The 22,166-nt window shown below is 44.4% G+C and overlaps 2 protein-coding genes across 6 annotated transcripts in view; one reads left to right on the top strand and one right to left on the bottom strand.

Annotated features, from left to right (window-relative positions):
* The window catches only part of Gmpr (guanosine monophosphate reductase), a 32,660-nt gene extending 27,330 nt beyond the window's left edge, over positions 1-5,330 (top strand). Inside the window, exons 8-9 of the mRNA XM_090356352.1 lie at positions 1,735-1,894; positions 4,507-5,330. Coding sequence (XP_090212478.1) covers positions 1,735-1,894; positions 4,507-4,687 — 341 coding nt within the window. The 3' untranslated portion in view covers positions 4,688-5,330. The remainder of the gene's footprint in view (positions 1-1,734; positions 1,895-4,506) is intronic.
* Positions 5,331-7,433: 2,103 nt separating this feature from the next.
* Atxn1 (ataxin 1) overlaps positions 7,434-22,166 on the bottom strand; it is a 407,426-nt gene continuing 392,693 nt past the window's right edge. For all 5 annotated transcript variants that reach the window (XM_090356347.1, XM_090356348.1, XM_090356349.1 and 2 more), the window contains one exon: positions 7,434-15,405. In XM_090356347.1, coding sequence (XP_090212473.1) covers positions 14,875-15,405 — 531 coding nt within the window. In that variant the 3' untranslated portion in view covers positions 7,434-14,874. The remainder of the gene's footprint in view (positions 15,406-22,166) is intronic.

Here is a 22,166-nt window from a genome sequence, read left to right as displayed (position 1 = left end):
TCCTGGTCTTCTTTTTGTGTGTGTGCGTGTGTCAGTCATGGGACTTGAACTTAGGGACTAGGTGCTGACCCTGAGCTCTTCTGCTCAAGGCTAGCACTCTACCACTTTGAGCCATAGTGCCACTTCCTGTTTTCTGATGATTAGTGTCATGGCCTTCCTGCCTGTGCTGGCTTTGAACCACAATCCTCAGATCTCAGCCTGAATAGCTAGAATTACAGACATGAGCTACCAACACCCAGCTAGCTTCTCCATTTTATGAGAGGCCTGGGGCCTCAGAGGCAAATGACAAGGTCACAGTCTTACCTTGAGAACTCTGGGAACTCTAACAACTACTCCTGTCTCTTGTTACCTAAAGCTCACCAACCAAGGGCATTCTTGTTATGTGTGAACAGAATCTCCTTAACTTGCATAGGTTTCCATCTGGGGCTCCTAAGCCTTCCCACCAGTGTGCTGCTCTGAGCAGGAGCTAAGCACTTCAAAGCAACAGGGCATTAAGGAAGTGCCTGACCTCCCTCCCCTCCCTTCCCTTCCTGTAAGCGCAGGGGGCGGGACCTTGTCAGGGAAAGTATTGCTTAGGAAAGGAAATGAGTATATTGGAAATCACTAACCGGGCCCCACTTACCTTCATTTGGAACTGGCTGTGGGCATCAGCAGGTCTGTGGTACTTCCCCTTAGACAAGAGAATCGAGGAGCCAGCACTAGTGTTAAGGCCCCAGGGAGCAGGTCTGTGGCTCGCTGTTGCCAAAGGAATTTATCCTGCACATTGTCCCCCTGAGTGCTGGCTGGGGATCACGCCTTCCTGGGAACTGGGAGGACACACTAGCTGGGAAGCCTGGCATCTTCTGAGAGTCCCGTCCTGTCCCCTTCCTCTTTGATCCTAGTGACTTAATACATCTGGACCCTGCTCGACAGTCTGTTTTCTATGTGAACCCTCAGAATTCAGGAGGAGAGCTCATGGCACTTTCTTCAGCCTTAGGCTGGATAGTTGATGAGGAATTTATTTGACTACGGTTCAGGAGGTTGGGAAATCCATGAAGCGTGGTTCTGGCATCAGCTTGGTCCCTGGTAAGGGCCTTCTTGCTGCTTTATAATATGGTAGGGATGAGATGGAGAAAACAGGCCATCTTGGTTGCTCTTCCTGTTCTATAAAACAACCAGATGCCATCGTAGGAGACAGCCCCTCCCTCTTGAGCTCTTCTCATGCTAATGACCTTCCACAGCTGCACCTCCAAATATCAACAACCCAAGGACACAGTCAAACCATCATGCTTAGCTCATCCAGTAACCAGGCTGAGGAAGGGTGGCTTTTTCTTCCATGGATTGCTTTTGCTTGGACAGCTGGTTATCGAGCATCTACCACATGCCATGAACTCGGGTAAATGGGGCTCGTCGGTATGCCCGTCTCCTCTGTAGTTCCCTGGGAATGTTGTGTCACTTGGTAGCTAGGATGACATATTCTGTGCTCTGGGAAGTTGATGTTCTCTCAGTGTGGATAGTTTCACACGACTTGCATAGGGGGTCTCTCTCTCCACGCCATCTTGTTCATATAACCATTCCATAGTTTCCAGTCGGGTGGCCATCCCCTTCGCTGCCTGTCCCCTTCGCTGCTCAGCAGAGAGGCTGAGCCTTGATCTTGAGCCTAGGGGCTGTCAGGGAGAGTGTGTTGGGAAAGACTTGGCTCTTGCCAGAGTTCCTCTTCCCTGAGTTCCAACTGGCCCCATCCCTGGTGTGCAGGAGCCGGAGCGGACTTCGTCATGCTGGGAGGGATGTTCTCAGGCCACACTGAGTGTGCAGGGGAGGTGATCGAGAGGAACGGCCAGAAGCTCAAGCTGTTCTACGGGATGAGCTCCGACACGGCCATGAAGAAGCATGCGGGAGGAGTCGCTGAGTACAGGTAAGACCATTGTGTACACACACCCCATCTTCTGGCTCTGACTGGCCATTCTTTGTGTGCTTGAGTACCCTGACAATTGGTTAGCATTTCTTTCTAGGGAAATAAGAGCTCTTGCTCTGTCACCACACCCCTCGTCACCTTTCCTTTCTGCCTGAGTGGAGGTCAGGCTATGGGACTCAGGTTGAAGAATGGACCTGCCAATGGACAGTGGTCTGGACTATTACACAGTGGCCGAGACTTTCTTAAAAAAACAACAACAAACAACTGTGCGGCCCTTCTTGGCCTTGTTCCAACCCTCAGGCTGACAGCTGGGTGTGTAGTCAGCTGAGTGACTGTGCATGTACTCACGTCCACTGATACATTTGTTTCAAACCACCACCCCTAAGATCTCCTGGCCTTTCCCATTCCCCTTCCACTGGAACCACATGTGGGGTCTAGGAGCACCTTGGCAGAGCAGATTTCCTTTCACCCCAGTGCACAGTTTTTCTCATCTGAGCCAGCGCTGAGGACTGGCTGGGGCCAGGGCCCCTTCAGCCTTTCTCCTGGAAGCCTCAGTTTTCATTGCTATTTTCAGCTTCCGTCTCCCTGCTGGTAATGGAAAACCCTGGCTGTTCCTGGCTGACACCCCCTATTTCCTCCCAGTTGTTCCATAGCCAGAGGCTAACTGATCAGGTGCATCAGAGAAGGTGAGAGGTCAAGTCACATGATTCCACTGGGAGTGACAGGAGGGCAGGTGGTCAGAATGTCCTACCAGGGTTCTGTTGTTTGATAGGGTGAGTTCAATTTTTATTCTGTCCAGTTTGGCAGGGACTCTCCATGAACAGGCAGGACAGCTGGGAGACGAGCTGGCAGGGTGGTAGGAAATGGGACGTGAGTGCCAGTCAGAAGCTGAACACATTATTTTCCACGTAGCCTCAGAGATCCTTTTTCCCCTGTGGCAAATGATGGGGAGACTGCCTCAGTGGGTTCCTGGCTCTCCATGTCATTGTTGCCACCGTCGGGAGGCCTAGGGATTGTGGGTTCTGTCCCCAGGTGAAGTGGAGCTGTGCAGGATGCTTTGCTTCCAGGACAGTTTCATTTTGTCCTCTAGCTGTTGTGGATAGGGAGGGACAAGGCAGGCTCCAGCTCACAGGGGTACTGGGAAGCAATTAGATGGCCAGCCTGGGGGACTCCAGCAGGTCTGAGACATCACAGAAAAGCACCAAGACCTCTCAGTTCTGGAGGTAAAAGGGCCTAGTCCACAGGTCCACCCCAGCCACCCTACTGTCTCAACCACACTCTTGTCTTGACTCGTTCTCTCCTTGGACATTTGTTTATGTTTGGCATGATTCTTGCTGACCAGTTTGTCCTCATGCTGTTCCTTGGAGGCAGGTGTCCAGGTAGCTTTGTTTTGCCCATGAGCAGACTTCAGTGTCAGTAGAGAATGCGGAATAAAAGGTGATATCGCCAGTTCGCAAAGAGACAGCTGTGTATGGTCATTTCCAGCAAGCCCTGTGAAAGCTGTGGGGTGTCTGAAGAGAATGGAACTGCAGCTATTGTGGGCACATGAGTCTGTCTGTGGTTAGTGGACAGAGCACTGAACTTTCACAGGGCTATCAAAGCTTCTAGGCCAGCCCTGGGCTTAAGCAGCTAGATTTGATCCAAGAGGTAAAAGACTCCAAGGGGGAGCCTTGAATATTCAGCAAACAAAACTTTAAAAAGATTGGCCAAGGGGCTGGGAGTTTGTCCTAGTGTTAGAGTGCTTGCCTAGCATGCATGAAGACCTGGGTTCAATTCCTCGGTACTACCATATACATAGAAAAAAACCAGAAATGGTGCTGAGGCTCAAGTGGTAGAACTCTAGCCTTGAGAAAAAGAACCCAAAGACAGTGCTCAGGCCCTGAGTCCATGCCCAAGACTGGAAAAAAAATTGGCCAGGAGTTTCTCATCAAGAGATGCTATTTTTCCAGTTGACTAAGGCACAGGAAATCCCAGATGGGGACAGTTAGATATTGCTTAATATACAGTATGGCACATCTGATTTTCTAAAGCCTTCTTTGAAAACAATGAATGGTGCTGTCCTAGGCCCTGATGACCCCATATTAACTTAGTTCTTGGCTGTGCTCTAGTATCTCTTTGATGGAACCCCTCCACTCCTATGCCTTGGGGGATAGGGGACCCTGGGCTGACTGGTGTCTAGGCTAGTGGAGTTCAGTCATTGTACCTGTGGTGTGGAACTGTCAGGATACCCCCCCGAGGGTCTGAGATGTCCATGCTGTATCCTTTTCATGCTGCTGGCTCCCTTTGAAGACCCTCAGGGTCCTGGTGAATGGCTATCACTCAGGAGAGCAAAGCTCTGGGTTTTCTGTTAATGCCGGAGGTGGTGTAGGTGGCTTTGGGCCACATCTGTTTTTCCTCACAGGGAATGAGGAGGTCAGTTCTCCACAGGCAGAACTGAGCATCTTGGGGATAAGTCTATAAATCCATCAAGATGTCTCTCAGTGGTGGGCCTACTTGGTAGGTGATAAAGGACTGAAAAAGTAAAAATAAAAACCACTTACATCTGGGAGTAATTCTAGTTGAGTTTTTATCCAGGAAAAACACACTTGATTTTTTTTTTCTTTCCCTTTCAGAGCCTCTGAGGGCAAGACGGTGGAAGTGCCTTACAAAGGCGATGTGACCAACACAATTCTGGACATCCTGGGAGGACTGAGGTCGACCTGTACCTACGTGGGTGCTGCCAAGCTCAAGGAGCTCAGTAAGAGGGCAACGTTCATCCGGGTAACCCAACAGCACAACACCGTGTTCAGTTAACTCGACCGGAGGACGCCGCCTCACCTGCTGCTTTTTCCCGTGTCCCTCCTGGTCTGCTCTCAAGCCCCATGGATACTGAGTGGAGCTGGTGGACTGCTGCATCCTTCCTCCTCCTCTGCCTGCTCTCTGGAGGCCCCGGGGCTTTTGTAGTGCCTTCTTGGGGCCTGGAGGCCAGGGGCTGAGATGCCCAGTGGTCAGAGCGTTCAATCCAACTTCATAGCCTTTTCATTTCTTGATCTTTCCTTCCTTTTATAGTGAAATGGTTTCACTTTAATCTATTGCTTTTGTCTTGAAAGTTGACTTGTACCAGTTGCATAGGGGTGCTGGAGCCCTTGCTGCTACCTTTCCAGGTATTATCAGTACAGGATGCACCCTAAGGTGCCAACTCAGACTGACAGCATTGCACACCTTCTGCCTTCAGCTTTTCTGGCTGAAAAAGAACAAGGGCATTTGTAGAGGAACATGGGAACTTGTTTTCCTGCCCGCTGCACTTCAGATGGTTGTAGCTCAGGCTGGCATCTTCCTGAACCTGCAAGGCCTTTCTGACCAAGTTGTCTCTCACTACTTGTTTAGAGCTGTGCTGGCAAGCTAGATCTGGCCTGCTTTTCTTTAGGTCCCCTTTTTCTCCTACCTTTCTCATCTCAGCCCTGTTGGGCTGGACCCTCTCAAAGAGGTTATACAGTATATTGAAATTACACAAGGTGTCTTACCAAAAGGTTATCTGCAGAGCAATTAGCAGGTTGAGTCTGGATGCTCTGCTCCGTGTTATCCTAAAAGGCATGAGATCCACATGTGAGAGCTTTTCCCTTGATGTGGTGATGAGTGCTTGCCATCAAGGACCACATTGTTCTGTAGAATGCTTCACTGTCTGGTGATGGTGACTCGTCTTGGAGAAAGGACCGACACCTGTGGCTGCTGTCCTAAAGCAAGTCCCCCAGGGCTGCTACTCAAGCAGAAGTATTGCTTCTGTAGTAGACCTGGAAAGTTTCCCGCAGCTCAGGAGGCTTTACTTTGGCACAGGAATTGGCCCGTGAATCCTTAAGCCTCACTCCTCTGGAGCACCTGAGTCAGGAAGAATTCATTGCCTGGGCATCCAGTGACAGATGCCATCATGACCCTCCTCCTATCACATGGAGGAAATACAGGTCCATTTCTAGTCTTGTAAGAACAAATTTGCAAATCCAAGTCATTTTTACTCCAAAATAATATTCCTTTCCCTTTTCCCCTTACCATCCACAACCTATGGGGAATTGTTCTTAAAAATATGAATGGCTGTACTTTGGACATCTGTGTGAGTGAATGAGTTGTTCCACATAGAGCACAACATGGGGTGTTTTCTCTGCTTGTTTGTGCCACAGGTCAGCTTCTCCTTGCCCTCTGCATGTTGTGTTCTACAATCAAGTCTTGAAGCCTGTTAGTTCATGAGACTCTAATAAAGTATGGGAGAGGAAGAAATTTTAAATCTATTAAAGTGGACAAGTAGTCATCTTTTAGGACCCTGTTTTCTTCCAGATGAGTTTTACCACCTGTGTTCCCTTTCCTAGTTGTGGTTTCTGTGCATGGCTAAGGAAGGTGATACCCTTGTAGTGACATGTGCAGGAATTTTACAAACCGGGTATGCATAACCAAAGGCAGTTAGTTCCCTTGCACTCCAGTTTCTGAGGAAGTAAAGATTGGGTTGTTGCAAAGCCAAACACCCATCAGATTCTCAGCAAGGCAGAGGCTTCCTAAGAAGAGGAAGAGCTAATGCTCCAGCCCACTTGGCTTACCCATAGGAACAGGCTATGAGGACCCTCCCCCCGCCCACTCCCTTCCTCCCATCAGAGCAGTCCTCAGCCTAGACATTGAACAGGGATGGAGATCAGGCAGTCCTGATATCCACTCACTGGCTGAGGCGATGCTTCTGATGTTTTTCAAGGTTGGCCTCATTACCGCTGGTGGAGTTTCCCTTAATCAGTTCCCCTGGAGGTATCCCAGCCATTTGACTCCAAAGTTTTCAGATCCATTAGTATCTAATGAAAGCAAACAGGACAGAGTCAGCAGGCTTATATAAGGCTTGTCTGTACATGCCAGCAGGCTTATACGAGGCTTGTCCATACATGCCAGCAGGCTTATACGAGGCTTGTCCATACATGCCATCAGGTCACTGAATGACCCCTCTAGTCTGGTTTTTGAGGTTCATCCGGTCACCACTGGGTTTAATGCCCATTCATTTACTCTATAAGACATACTCAGGCCCTCCATTCTCCTCTCGAACTCTATATAACTGCTAAGCCACATCTTTCCAAGACTCCATGGAACCCTTTGCAAACTTCCATGTAGCACTCTTAAATGAAACAGGAAGCCCATACCTTGTACCGAAAGACCCCTGCTTGGTGAGGGAATGTCAATGCTCTTTCAATGTTTAAAACACAAACCACTCTACAGAACGTATCGATAAGCCCATATGGTTCCATGAAGCTTCCAAATTTTTAAAAACAGAATTCACTCAGATACAACCTACTCAGCAAAGAGAAAATGAAAACACAAACTAAACAAACCAGGACAGCACATGAGGACCTGAGCCTTTAATCTTTAGAACCTCCTCTCAATCACACATCACACGATGTCCCCAACTCTCCCTAATGAGCAAGGAAACCAACGCCTATCTCTCCCTACTGACAACCTCTGCAGGGCAGCTTCATGTAATTGTGCAAGAGGTCAAGAGAAAAAGTGGCACCACAGATCCAAAAAAGGGGAGGAGACCTTTGCAATTGGCACTGTTATTTTATTAGTACGAGTATACTGAAACAATAAACTTGTACTGGTATACAGACAATTTATTTAAAACAATTTTGTTCAAATTTTGAATCAAACATTGTTTTATTATAATAATGAAATAATTTCTACCTAGAAAACCTGCAAGCACCATCAAAGAAAGGGACCATAAAATTCAATAAACAGACTCGAGTGTATCCTACAAATAGACACACCACGATTAGAAAATAGAATATGAATTCTTCCATTTTTTTAATATTTGTTTTTAAAAAAGCTAGTGCAAGTACAATATTTTACACTGGAATTACAGAGAGTATGCACGCATATGGGGGGAAAAAGGTTCTCCTGTCACAATAAAAGCTCTTAACTATGTATGCACTTAATTTTTTTTTCTTTTCAATAAGGTGCAAAAACATCACTCCTTCCCTAGTTCTCCTCCACACCAGTAGTACCCTCAGCCCAAGTGTTCTATCTGTTCTTCCTTGGCCTAGGGGAGGCATATGGTTGGAAATTTGGTGAGTAATCTGGTGTTAAGACATCGAGGCATAAATCTCAGATGCCTTTAGGCCAGCACCCCACTGATTAAAATTGGGGACTCTTATCTTGTCTGAAGGCCACCATAAATACTGATAGGACTCTATGATACCTTTCAGTTGATACTACCTGGGTTGACACTTTACCAGTGCAGGCCGGGAGGAAGAAACCCAGCCAAAGAGGGCAGAATTCACAGAACTGGATGCACAGGTATCAAATTCAAGAATCACTGACAAAGAGTTTATCCCACTCCTGGACCAGAGAATAATTTAATGAGCAGGTGGCTCATGTAACAACCAAGCGGGGGTGCGGGGTGGGGGGGTGAGGGAATGAACAAAACAAAAACCTATGCACCAACCTTCTTGGTAACTGATCTTTAGAGACAACTCTAAAGCCAATGTCACCACAACTTCGTATTCCAGAGGACAGTATGTTTGTTTTCTTGGTAAGGACTACTGTAAACAGTGCTTCCCACACAGGCTTTCAGACTGGCCACAGAAAGGGAGACAGGCTCATTGGCCATACAGACAGCAAACAAACTAAAGGGAAAGAAAGCCTCCAATTGATCTGCAGTGGAAGACTTAAGTCCTTTCAGATAAAAGAAGTGATGGGAATTCCTAGACACAATTATGGTACAGAGACTTCCTACTGGCCAAATGCACTTGGTTTTAATACAGTTGAACCATTTGTATGCAAGTCATGAGGGTGGAGACAGGAAAAACAAAAATCTGATATTCCCTCCCTTTTGTACAGGTACATATTAGCTACCACAATAACTGCATTGAACAAGAAAGGAGGGGATGCGATTCTGAATTTAAGAATTCTTAAAAGAGTGGGGTATGTTCAGTAGACCCACAGCTGTCCAGTGGTACAGTTCAGCTTAGTTTTTATTATTTGGACAGAATATAACTGCTGAAAAATTGTTCCACATTTATTTTGGCATCTGGGAAAAGAAGGAAAAATTCCAAATAAAAGTACAGATGAGGCATTACAATTGAAATTAACATTTTATACCCCCCTCCACTTAAATGAGTTGTGGGGGGTACAAGGAAGATTGATCATTTTTGTCCCCACAATGAGTCCTGTTTTCTTGGTAACTAGGATTCCTTTTAGAAACACTTCATGTTCAGGATTAATATTCTTTGGGTTCACAGGAACAAGAAGTGCTAAAAAATGCTAAAACATATTCTCTGAAGAAAAGAAAGATGCAATGGCTTAAGAGTTTAGACTAAAAGGGAGCTTCAAAAAGTATTTTCAGCCTACAAATGAATTATTCTCAAATAGCAGAATGCAGAATTCCCCTCCCCTCAAACAAGGGCTCTGAGTAACAAACCTAAGGTAAGTATAGGTATAGTTCTCAGAGCCTTTTACATAATTCTTCCAGGCCATACAAATCTGGTCATCTAGACATGAAAAATTTCTATATACAAAAAAAAAGAAAGAAAAACACAAGGGGGGGGAAACATGTAACTTTCAACCCTTCTGCCTTTTTGTCTTTTACAAAGTATGAAACATATTGTTCAACAGATCTGTCTTTCAAACAATGAATCATTGACATTCATTTTTCTTTTGTGCAATTTTTTTAAAACATTACCTGTACTCCTCAAATTGAGTGCTTCAATTTCTTTTTCTTCAGCTTCTCAAATTAGGTGTACATGAAAGAAAACAAAAAGAACTTCCCACAAGATATATAGTGCTACAAGGAAAAGACCCTATCAGTAAGGTAACATAGTTAAGCGAGGTCATCTATGTAAAAGAAATCTCAGCTCCGAAGTAGGGTTGTGCAAGTTGTTTTGGAGTTTTCCCTATCAACAGAAACACAACACTGTCCATGGAAAAGAGAGGAAACCAACCCAAGACAATATAGCATATGCATGTACTTTTTAATAAAAAAGTATATTCTCTGTATAGTTATTACTTGTGTTCTTAAATTCTCTATTTCAGAAATTCTGGGTTATAAAACAAAAATGTGGAAGCAAAGGCCTCCACTCCACTTTGCAAAACAACAACAAAAAAGTAGCATTCAATGATTATTTTTTAAACCACCAAAGTAAAACCACCAGGCCACGAAGACTGCCAGCCCTGTTTGTTTGTTTGTTTGTTTGTTTCTTTAAACCTGGAATCATCAAGGGTGGCTAGGAAATTGGAAGTACACAGGGTTTCAGGAGAGAACAGACCAGTTTGTTGAACTGCTTCTGGCTCAGTACACAGTCACCATGACAACGCAGCTCAAAAAGCCTGGGTTTCTGCCTGTCCCAAGAGCTCTACTTCCTCACCCAAGTCTAAAATAGCATGGCATTAGTGTCTTCGGAAGCCTTCACGAAATAGGTTTCCTTAGTAGTCATAAAATCTTTAAAGGGGGGGATTATCTATTGTTTCCTTAAAATAACAGAAACCAAAAGATCCAAAACTACACCACCAACAAAAAAAGAGAAGTTTTGGCAACATATTTCAGTAAAGGTCAAACTAGGTGCAACGGTGGATTCTCTGATTACAGAGAGCTACTGTTGGTCTGGAACATGCAGTGTTCTATTGCAATCTATGCAGTAGCTAAGGAAGTAATCCACACAATGCAGGAAATCCAAACATTCCTTAAAGTTGTACAACCCTACTCCAGAGCAGTCAAAGTGCTGCAGCTGGACACATGAGTGTTCCGAACACACCAGCCCATCCCTGAGTAAGAGGTGTGAAGGTTTCCGCAGAGTTCCTTGCAGGGGGAGGAGGAAGGATGCTGCCATTTCTGGGGGTGAAGGGGGCGGGTGGGGGAGGAGGCAAACCCAACACACTCACCTGACAAAACACACAGGGTCACAAGTCAGGTATTCAATGGATCAACTGCCACCCACTCTGGTCATCTCAAACCAAACTGGATGAGTTGGGGGTGGGGGTGGGGCAAAAGCAAAACTGGACCAATATAGAAACTGATCCTCAATGTCCGAAGGAAAATACAATCTGGATTTCCACTTTGAAAAGATTTGAGGTAAGTGGTATCCATCTCTATGTCCCTCCCTCTCCCCTGTCCCCCAAGGTGACCCAGATGAAACCGAAAATAATTCTCAAGTGAAACATTCAAAGGAACAGTCATTTGATAGATTGAGAAATTTCCCTCTAAAGAGAGGTTCTTGTTTGTTGGTTTTTTGTGAATAATATTATTTTCTTTTTTTTATTTCTGCCCTGACTAATTTCTTGGTGATAGTTCCATTGTAAACGCAAAAGGCCTGCTGTTATTAGTTTTTTTTTTTAATGGAAAACAGGAAAGAGAGAGGAATGAAAGATGGTTGTCACTAAATATTGCAATGAAGACAGTACACAGGCACGTGGCTGCTCATCCGACACAGAACTGAACGGCACCAAAGAGATTATACCCTGGCATCCTCAGAAGTGGTGACCATAGTGGCCCCCAGGGCCAGACAGTGTTTACTAACAAGACGAGACTGTTGCTCTCTGTGTGTTCTTCTGATGTGCAGAGAAAGCTGCCATTCAGGGTGGGAATGGTGGCCGTGGTTGGCGGTTGGTCCCCTTCACCACTGTTGACCACATGCTTAGAATGCACGCAGGCGAGCATGCAGGCCACTCCTGCTGCACATGCTCAGAAGCTCAGGGCTCAGAGCCTCAAGGACACAGACCAACCCCTCTCCCAGAGATGCCTGTCCACTCGTAGAAAAAGACCACGGAACATGGGTTGCTTGCAGCCTACATTGCTCCAGAGTGTGTAAGAAATCCATGTGTCTCCTTTCCTGGTTGCACACTGTGTATTCACTACTGGGGGGTGGGGGTGGGGGACTCTGTGGCTCTTCCTTCAGGTCTCCTTTGCTGCTCTTGTAACATGCCGGCAGAGACGCATGCTCCTACTGGTTCCCATCCCAGCAGTCAACATCCACAGCTGGGAGGAAAGGCAGGAGGTTTCCCTACTACCTCTCCCTCCCCTTTCCTGGCTCCTTCCCACCAGTCCTTCTCTGGCCAGAACAATCAAAATGGATTGGTCATGGAAAACATCAGTGTGAATGTGAGCTGTACCTATATACCTATATAGCACACTGATTATAGTCGGCACAGACTCTTGCATGTGCTTTAAAAAAAAAAAAGAGCAAGAAAATGATATGGGACAAATGTTTCTAAACAACCAATGATTTTTTTTATAATCATTCCTATACCTGAAATTGCACAACAAAAGTGACAATTTTCCTATTGCTCTGAAACCCATTTGTTCACCTCACCCACATCCTTTTTAGTGTTGGTTTTAGTGGACTGTCAGTTCAATACTGAAGTAAGCCAGAAGGTGGTGTGTGTCCTGAGCCCGCTCGAGCTGTTATAAATAGTGGTACTGTTGAAAAAAAAATCGATGTGGCAGCCTTATTTCTTTTGCCATCAATGGTTAAAAACAAAATACAACAACAAAAAAAAAGGAGGGGGCGAGGGAGGAAGGTAGAAAACAAAATCCAATAACTGCAAGTACCCTGAGCAGAATATATGGAAGATTAAGCAAGTTCTCTGGACAGAAACATTAAACCAAAACACCAACACAACACTAAATGAGCAGTGTGGCCGGAAGAAGGAATCCACACAGCTCTGGTAGCTTGCTGAGAAGGTAATGGATTCAAGCCACAAGAGGGAGGAGTCTAGCTCATCTCAACCTATTCCGATGTTTTTGGTACACCCAGAAAATGGTTTATAAAAATCATTAGTCCTGATGAGAGCTCCATAGAAATGAATACTAGATAGCCAATATAGGTTGCTATGCTATTTGGATTTTGTGCAGTAGAAGAAGGACTATTTCCCATTGTAAAAGAGAAATCAAAATAAGTATTTATTTGGGTTAGTTGAAGCCATCCGAGTAAGAATATTCAAAAACTTCTCCCTATTCAAAAAATGTTTTTTTAAAGCACTTTAAGATACACTCAAAACCCACAAATGATATTTCAGATCTCTGGGAATGAAAGCTTTCAACTTTATGAAATACACTTTCTGGGTTTGTACCAAACATTCACTGTTGATTTGATTCCAAGTTAAAAAAGAGAAAGGAGGAAAAAAAAGTCATTTGAAAATAACATGAATAACAATAATAAAGCAGTTGCATTTTTTTTCAAAAAAGAAACACTCGCTCATGTCAATGAATCTGAAGTAAAATTGTCAGATTTGTCCTGCTAAGAACTAGCTTTGCATGACAGATGTGAAAGACTCAAATGAATTCTGAAAGAAACATATTCTTATAAAATAGCCTAGAGTTTAGGCAGGTTAGAAAATAAGTTTGCTACATTTATTTAAGCTTGTTCACTCCTCCCAACCTTTCTCACAAATATCATTGGATTAAAAACTGCAGGAATATCACACAAATTATAAACTCAAGATGTGCAAATCGCAAGATTCTTTTAAAAGTTCATCTTAAAAAACACTGGACAGAAAAAAAAAAAGAAAAAAAGAATTCTTTTCTCCATGCCTTTTTTTCTCTCTCTGTTTCTCTGCCAAACTCTGCATATGCCTTTCATTTTCTCCAACATCAAAAGTGACAAGTGCCTCCTGTCAGGTAGTAATGTGGCGGTCATTTATTGTCACATTCTAGTTCATGATTCACGTTCATCCCATTAAGCCACATGGAAAACTTTCAATAGCTTGCTCATAAGCAACTCCGAACAGCTGAAATGTAGTTACAGTGTTGAAAGAAAGCAACTTAGGGTTTTTTTTTCCTTTTGATTATTTTTTTTTTCTTCCCAAAGAGTTTAAAGTGAGATACAGTACTTGTTGAAATGACAGACCAAGAAGCGTGGTCAGAAATGTGCAGGGCATTGTTAAGTGCTTAGAGAATAGTAATAGATACGCATCTTCAGAATCTAATTTCCTCACGTCACACTGGAATCTGAAAAAACGCAGCATCCCAGTTGCCCACAGTCAAAAACTTTAGAAACAGTACTAGAGTTCAAAGACAAAAAGATTTTTTTTTCGCAAACTCAACTCAGAGAGCTCCCCTTGCTCTCTCTCTGAAAGGCAGCTTGCCCCTGTCTCTTGGGAACAAAGTGGATACAAGAACCTGATTGGTTGTCTAAATAACACTGCACAGAAATCAGCATGGTGTCTCCATCCATTCCCCCAACCCCAACTCCTGCCCACCCCGACTCCCAGTGACCGAAGCAAGGCCTTCCTCGCTCACCATCACTGGACCAGTAATGCAGAAACAAAATCCCACGTGTGGCAGTTGCTCTTAAAAATATATATATATATATATATAGATATATCAGTGCAGTCAGGCCCCATAGGGGGAAATATATATATATATCTATAGGATGATTAAAAGTTGCTTTTATTGTAAAATATGTTGGAGAGAAAAATGTTCTCTGAACCAGCTATCTTTCCACCTGCTATCTGATGACTCTTTGCCTCCATGTCCTGAAGTTGGGTTCCTGGTGTTGATTTTACACTATGGGAACCCCAGGGGGACACTGTTCTGGCCCTCCCCATCTCTCTATCCTGAGAGGGAGGCAGAGAAAAAAGAGAGACCCTCATTCACTGCCTGTGGCATCCGTGCACCCCCACAGGGACAGCCCCCCCCCCACAAACCCCCTGCAGGTGTCTTTCCACTGAACTCGCTCTGGAGACTGGCAAGAGGCAGCACCCATAGGATGAGAAGATGGGTACTGGTGATGTCACATGCAATGCCACTCTGGATGCTCAATGGTCACTGCTTTGACCCGCCTTCCACCCACCTTTACCCCACGGGTACTGCAGACGAACTATACGCACCAGCCTCCTGCAGACACACCTGCTGTAACTCTAATGACAAGGTTAGAACAGAAACCTAAAGGAAGAGAGTAACATGGAAATACTGTGTTATTTAACCTACAGTACAGTAATCTGGATACAAACGGAGAGGGGAGCTGCGCCTCCTCTGCCGACCCCGGCCTCTACTTGCCCACATTGGAGCGGCCTTCGATGCAGATCTTAACCTCCTGAGGAATTAGAGAAGGCTTGGGAAGAGTCAAAGGTGGCTCGTCTTCTGACTTCTCCAGTTTGCGGGTCTCGGGTGCTGACCACCTCCTCTTCCTCGTGGCCGTGGGCTTGCTGGGTTCTATTTTGGTGAGGAAAGATGCTGCAGGCAATCCTGTTCTCTCTGGAAACTTCAGTTCACCATTTTCCGAGAGTACCTGGGTACTTCCCGGATTAATTCCGTTTTCCTGCTCGGCATTCCTGTGTCTACTGCCCGCCAGGCTGTCGGGCTTGGCGTGTTTCAGTAGGACGCTGGCGGGATCCACGGGCTGGCTCTTTTTAACAGAGCCATTCTTCAGGTTTTTGAGGGTGAGAGAGATGCAGACATCCCCAACTGAGAGTTTGGAACATGGCAAATCAAAGAGCTGGCTCGTTCTCTCTGGACAGCAGGATGACCAGCCCTGTCCAAACACGAAGAATGGGTACTCTACCAAAACTTCCACACTGACCTGCGGGAACAGAGGCAGAGAGAGGGCAAGGAAGGAAATACAGCACAGTGATTTATTCCAGTTCTACTTACCACCACCACCACCACCACCACCACACACACACACACACACACACACACACACACACACACACACACACACACATGCCAAAAGAGGCTGGATCTACCACAGATAGGTGCTGCGTGGAAGCCAGCAAGCAATCTGTCCAGACTAAGAGTCCATTCAACATTTAAAGTATCTTACTGAGGCTGGGAGTTTGGCCTAGAGGTAGAGTGCTTGCCTAGCATGCATGAAGACCCAGGTTCGATTCCTTGGTACCACATACATAGAAAAAAGCTGTAAGTGGTGCTGAGCCTTAAGTGGTAGAGCTCCAGCCTTGAGAAAGTCTAAGGACAGTGCTCAGGCCTTGAGCTAAAGCCCAGGACTGGCCAAAAAAAATCTTACTATTAGCTGTACAGAAAAATCTCTGCTCAACCAAGACATGGACCACTAACCAGGACCAACTGGCCCTAGAGTGTTGAGCAGTGAGGCAGACTCAGCAAGCAACCCAGGCCCCCCACTGTGAACATGTGCTAGCTCACTGGATGGCAGCTATTACCATACAAGACTGGAATGACTCAGAATGAGCCAAGAGATAAAGCAGGCTCCATGAGGAAGGTACCTGTGTTTATAGCTATATCCCCCAACCTTCAAAAGAGGACTTGGCCTAAGGTTGTAAGCTAGTGAATGTTTACTAAGTCAGTAAGGGCTGGGATTACCAGGGAAGATTTTCCTACAACCCTGGAGGATGTGTGGGATTTAGAGAGGTGGGGGTGGGTGCACAGTCCATCACAAAGTCAAGTTTTATGCGTCTAAGCCATTCTGTGCTGGAAAAATAACAGACACAGATGAAGTCCAGAATCCTTTCTCCACAGCTGCCCATTGTCTGTGGGTGGCGTCCTGTGCCAAGATGTCAGGTAACTGTGGCCCTGAGGAGTCTGGGTAAGTGGGCAGGTACAGTTATGAGTCTCTACACAGTATAAAAGTACTTAGCAGAGGAAAGACAGACAATAGTTTGGAGCAGTGGCAAGCAAGAAGTCTTAGATAAGGATATGCCACTCTGGGTTTTTGTGGTCATTAACAAGGGACATTCCTGGAAGCAGGGATAGGTGAGTCAAGTGGTGTGTAAGGTGTGCAAACTCTAAGGTCAAGCACTCTGGCTTTTTAACAATTTGATCCTACTAGAAAGCCAATTTCTCCAACTCCTTTATTATCAATGATATTTGAATTCAGGACCCGGCACTTAGTTGGGCAGGTGCTCTACCAGTTGAACCATGTCCCAGCCATTTTTATATTCATTTTTCTTTCAGATAGGGTCTTCCACTTTCGCTCAGCCAATGTGAGACTACAATCCTCCCATCTCTGCTTTCTGAGTAGCTGGGATTACATATGTGAAGTCATCAGGGCTGGTCTACTGAAGTAGTTTTGAAAGCCAGGTCTCAGTGATCCTTCTGGGTGTAACAGACTAGGTCATTTGAACTGACTTTCTTATTGAAGACAACTAGGAGTTTGGAACAAAAACCATATAAACCAAAAAAAAAAACCTTCCAGAAAAATTCAAAAATCTTTTCTTATGGTACTAGACCAGACGCGAATTAAGGAAAAATTAGTTACTGAGACAGAGGAGGAGGAAAGAGTAAACGCTTCCGAACACTGTGTTTGGGGCCTATTTTGAACACTACAAAGTGGAGCTGTCAAAACCATGTGGGCTTATGATTAAGCCCAAGAGGGTAAGAGGTGGGGGCTAAGAGTTCAGGGTAAACTGAGGAAGAGGGAAACCCCACACACACTATTTTGGCAAGACAAGTATTGCTATTTCATTTTAATACAATTTACAAATAGTTTCAGAGGGATTAAATCATTTTCCTGGCATCATATTGGTTTGCGGATAGAATTAGGATTAAATCATGTTTCTGGTCCCAAACACATTTTCTTTTTCCCTGTGCCTCTGGATATTTGCCTTTGTGAACAAAGACATCATAATACACTGAAAAGATGACTTAACGTTCTCATTACTACCAGTAGTCTTCACATTGCTTTCAGATAAGCAGGATTCAATTGCTGAGCTCACAGATTTTTTTTTCATGGTGCAAAAATGTGAATCTTGTATCCATTAGCTTTCTTTAGTCATCCTTTAAAAACGTGTAGGGATATCCAGGTGCCGTGGCTCACGCCTGTAATCCTAGCTATTCAGGAGGCTGAGATCTGAGGATCGTGGTTCAAAACCAGCTTGGGCACTAAATTCTGTGAGACTCTTATCTCTAATTAACCACCAGAAAACTGGAAGTGACACTGTGGCTCAAGGGGAAGGGAAGTAACCTTGAGCTGAAGAGCTCGGGGACAACACCCAGGCCCGGAGTTCAAGTCCCACAACCAACAACAACCACAAAAAAGTATGTAGGATTGATGTTTAGTTTCAAACAACTCCCTCTCTCTCCCTCCCTCCCTCCCTCTCTCTCTCTCTCTCTCTCTCTCTCTCTCTCTCTCTCTCTCTCTCTCTCTCTCTCTCTCTCACACACACACACACACACACACACACACACACACACGCAATATCTAATTTCAGCATGGAAGCATTTCAGATTATGAAGTCTTATGGATTTTGTAGTATGTGCAGAGATTTTACAGATTGAACATCCCTAATTTGAAAATTCTGAAATGCTGTACAATCCAAAACTGCTTGAGAGTCTTGGTTGATGCTCCCAAAGGTTTGGATATGGAGTTAGCCATGTTCAGCCTGTATTTGTACATACACCTGTATGAAATGTATGGAATACAGTGTCAAGATACAGATGTCCTGGAATGGGCTCTAGAGATCTGCTCCTAAACCTGGAGAGATGTTAACAACATAAAATGAGCAGAAGGAGCAAATCCTAGTTCAATGAGGATTGTTTTGTCACATTTGCAAGTTGTAAGAACAATGTTCTCATGTCTACATATCTCATAAAAACTACCAGGTTCACGATTCCTGCCTAAACCTATCAGTCAGAGGTAATGTGACGTTCATTCACACCAGACACACTATTTGCAAGCCTCTCCTTGTGTTCCGCCTGATTTCCTGTGTTCAACATTGCCCAATCTTTGTTAGTAGGAAGCCTGACACTGCTGGACAGAATTTCAGTACATGTGATAATCACTCCTCAGAGCATCCCAAACTTCACAACATCTACTCTAGATGCACAGATCTACCCGAAGCTTTCTACGTGCTAAGTTATCTGTAGACTCAAAGGACAGAAATGGCTCCAAGTCTTCATAGTGGGTATTAAAATTGATTACCACCACCAGCTGTAATACTAATGAATATGCTTATCATTAATAGTTTTGGACAGTCTTGGCCTGCCAAGCACATCACTAAGCTACAAGAGCTAGAACAGCCTACCAAAAAATTAGAAATGCATCCTAAAAGCAAGTCATGTGTTTTAACCTGGGAGGTACTTCTCCCTCACTTTACAGGCTTGTCTTAGTCCCTCTGGCTTCTAAAGAAACAACTTTCAGGCTCTTGGGAAATGATGCTGACATGCTCATGTCAAGACAGAGGCGACTCTTCCAATGACCAGGTTGCTGGGGACAGTGGGTTGACAGTTCATGCAATTGGCTTTTCACTTCAGGCTCTCACAAGGCTTTACCCCTCCATTTACAGCTTTTTTTTCTAGAGATAAAAGTCTCATAGACTTTTCTCCCTACGCTGGCTTCAAACCATGATCTCAGATCTTGGCTTCTTGAATAGCCAGGATGATAGGCATAAGCCACCAGTGCCTGGCAAGAACATAAAACATGCTTAAAGGTTAGCTAACCACTGACGATAAATTTGTCAGTGAGTGGTTCAGTTTTATTATTTGAAACTCCCTTGGAGAAGAGCCTCAGCAATGGGGACTATTTTGGAAATTACACAAAGTCAGCACAATTTTGTGACATGTCACCCTGAAATGGAACTGTGAATCTGTGAGTCAAACCACATGGATCTTTTCCCTATGACCCTAGACCCTATTTGAGTCCCCAGATAGCTCCAGTGTTTTGACACATGCCAGGTTTCAATTTCAATAAAGTTTAATAGGCACTCAATAAGAAACAGTGAAGTATTGGGAGGCCCTAGAAGAAAATGATATTCTCCGGTCTTGCCTCCCACGGGGAGATGTATAAAACCTTAGTAAATCCATAAGTGCTTGTTAGGTTTGGCTACTGTGTATCATGTTGGTTGAGGATGTCCACTTAGAGATGTCTAATCAGCAACTTAATCCCAGCATGACAGAAACAGACATGGGATGGGCACCTGCTCGCTGTTGTCTGTTCAACTCCTCCAAGTTGATCAGGTCTGGGAAATCATAGAATGCTTCCATTCTTTCTCTCACATCATAGCATATATGTCGATGCATGACTGGAAAATCTTTCATTACATCCACAACTGGTGCCTGATTAAGCCTGCATTTCATCACAAACAAGCCTGGTGTAGCCTGTGTCTCTCCCCCTGGAGACACTCTGGTTTCCTCCGTGATTCTTTAACTCCAGAGAGACTTGCACCTCCTCCACCCCAAGCCTCTGCTTAGATTCTTTTTGAACCCCTGCAATGTTGCCTCTCCTCCTCAGAAACAACTTCTCTGACCATCCCACCTAACACGACATAAGCTCCCATCATTGGTGCTGCATTACTTTTATTCTAGTACTTCTTTTCCCCCAATGTCTTTTTAAAAACAATTTGCATTGTTTGTTTCATTTCTTCCCTCAACACCCTATTTTATCTCTAGAACCTAGAATACTTCTTGGTGTAATGGATGATCAGGAAAAATATTAAAGAAAATAGATATAAAATATAAAAATATAAAATGTGTTTGCCTTCCACATAGAAAATACTGCATTATGAAAACTGGCCAGCAGAGGGCACTAGTTAGGAAGCACAAGAAATACTTCACCTGGACTTTATTTTTTTCATCAGCCAACACCAATAATCCTCCTTGAAAAGAGGAGCCTGCCCAGGGCATAGCTAACCACTCTCTATACTTCTAAGCAGCTCTCTGGGCTGTGCCACAGCTGCCTCATTCAGCATTTCCTCTGCCAGATGCTGAGTTCCTCACCATCTTACAGAATCATAACTTCAGTTACTTTCTCCAATACTCCTTCAGCGAATAATAATAAATTCACTTAATGGTTTGTAGAGGAGCCAAACATTCTTTAGGACAGTCTCTTATTTGAAACTGAATAACATCTGGATATGGTGGTACATGCATGCAATCCCAGCTACTCTGAAGATGGCAGCAAGAAGCGTTTGAAGCCAGCCTGGACTAAGTTAAGGAGATCTTAATTGAAAACCACAAAACAAACAAAACAGCACTTGCCTGGAGGCATGAAACTGTGAGTTCAACCCCTCATACTGCAGGAAACAAAACAAATACACCACACACACACACACACACACACACACACACACACACAAAAACAAATGCTCAGTGCTAATAAATTCACAGGCATAGAACTATATACAACCAAAACATCTGGCAGCTCAGCACAGTCCATTTTTCTTTCTTTTTTTCTCTTTTCTTTTTGGTGGGTATTGGGGCTAGAACTCGGCCTGGGCGCTGTCTCTGAGCTCTTTAGCTCAAGGCTACTGCCTTACCCTTAAGCCAAGCCCCACTTCTCCTTTTCTAGAGATTAACTGGAGATAAGAATCTCAGGTCCTTTTGTGCCCAGACTGGCTTTGAACCTTGATCACTGGATCTCAGCCTCCTGAGTAGCTGGGATTACAGGCGTGAGCCACCACGCCCGGCTAGTCCATTTTTCTTTACATGCATGTATTTATCTTTTACCAAACACTAGTCTTTAAGGTACACTGTAACACAGATGGCTTCTATCCTTTGGCCTACTTAAAATGTCTCCATATAATGAGTAACTGTTGTCCTTAATGTACCATGTTATCTCTCATCTCTTTTGCCATCCCTTGGTTATCTCATATTGTTACAATATTTCACCTTGTTACCTGTGCTTAATTGGTTATTTGAAATTGGATAGGGAAAGGGGGAAATCAAGATAAGCAGAGGAGGAGGGTGGAAGGGAAATGGGGACCATGTCATGAAAGGGTTTGTGAAGTTATGCACCTTCTATCTGATGAATATAATGTAACCTTCTATTAATCACAATAAAAAATTTTCTGAAAAAAAATGTCTCCATCTTTCATTTCTGGAGGCTTTGTGGCCTCCCAACTCCCTTCACCCCTTCCCATATTCCTCCTCCTTCTACTATGAGCTTGTTCATGAGCTCACTATTTTTTTTTCCTGGTTCTAGGGCTTGAACTCTGGGTCTGGGGGCTATTCTGGGACTTTTGTGCTCAAGGCTAATGCTCTCCCATTTGCTCTACAGCTCCACTTCCAGTTTTTTTGGTGGCTAATGTTTCATGGACTTTTCTGTCACACCCCCTAATCTGGCAGATGATTGACTTTTAAGATAATTTTAAGCTTTTCTATGTGGAAAAAATTCCAACAGATCTCTTTAGTCAATAACTCCAGTGTCTAAATGCTATGTGTGCATGTATTTATACTGTCTGATTGGATATTTCCATTTTAGATTGGCGTTATGTCTAAATACACACATATGTAAGTCTTCAGAAGCAGGGCAGAAGGAAAACAAAACGTCTGTTGTTTAAATATGGCTCCCCTTCTTCACCAGAGTTCCTATTCCCACAAATGCAAGGGGCATCTGCCTTACCCAACACTAGTTTCTAGTGTAACACCATG

This window comes from Megascapheus bottae, chromosome 22, assembly GCF_031878675.1.
Source record: "Megascapheus bottae isolate mThoBot1 chromosome 22, mThoBot2.hap1, whole genome shotgun sequence".
Classification (NCBI taxonomy): Eukaryota; Metazoa; Chordata; class Mammalia; order Rodentia; family Geomyidae; genus Megascapheus; species Megascapheus bottae.
The sequence above is the reverse complement of the archived record's forward strand: the minus strand, read 5'-3'. Positions and strand labels throughout refer to the sequence as shown.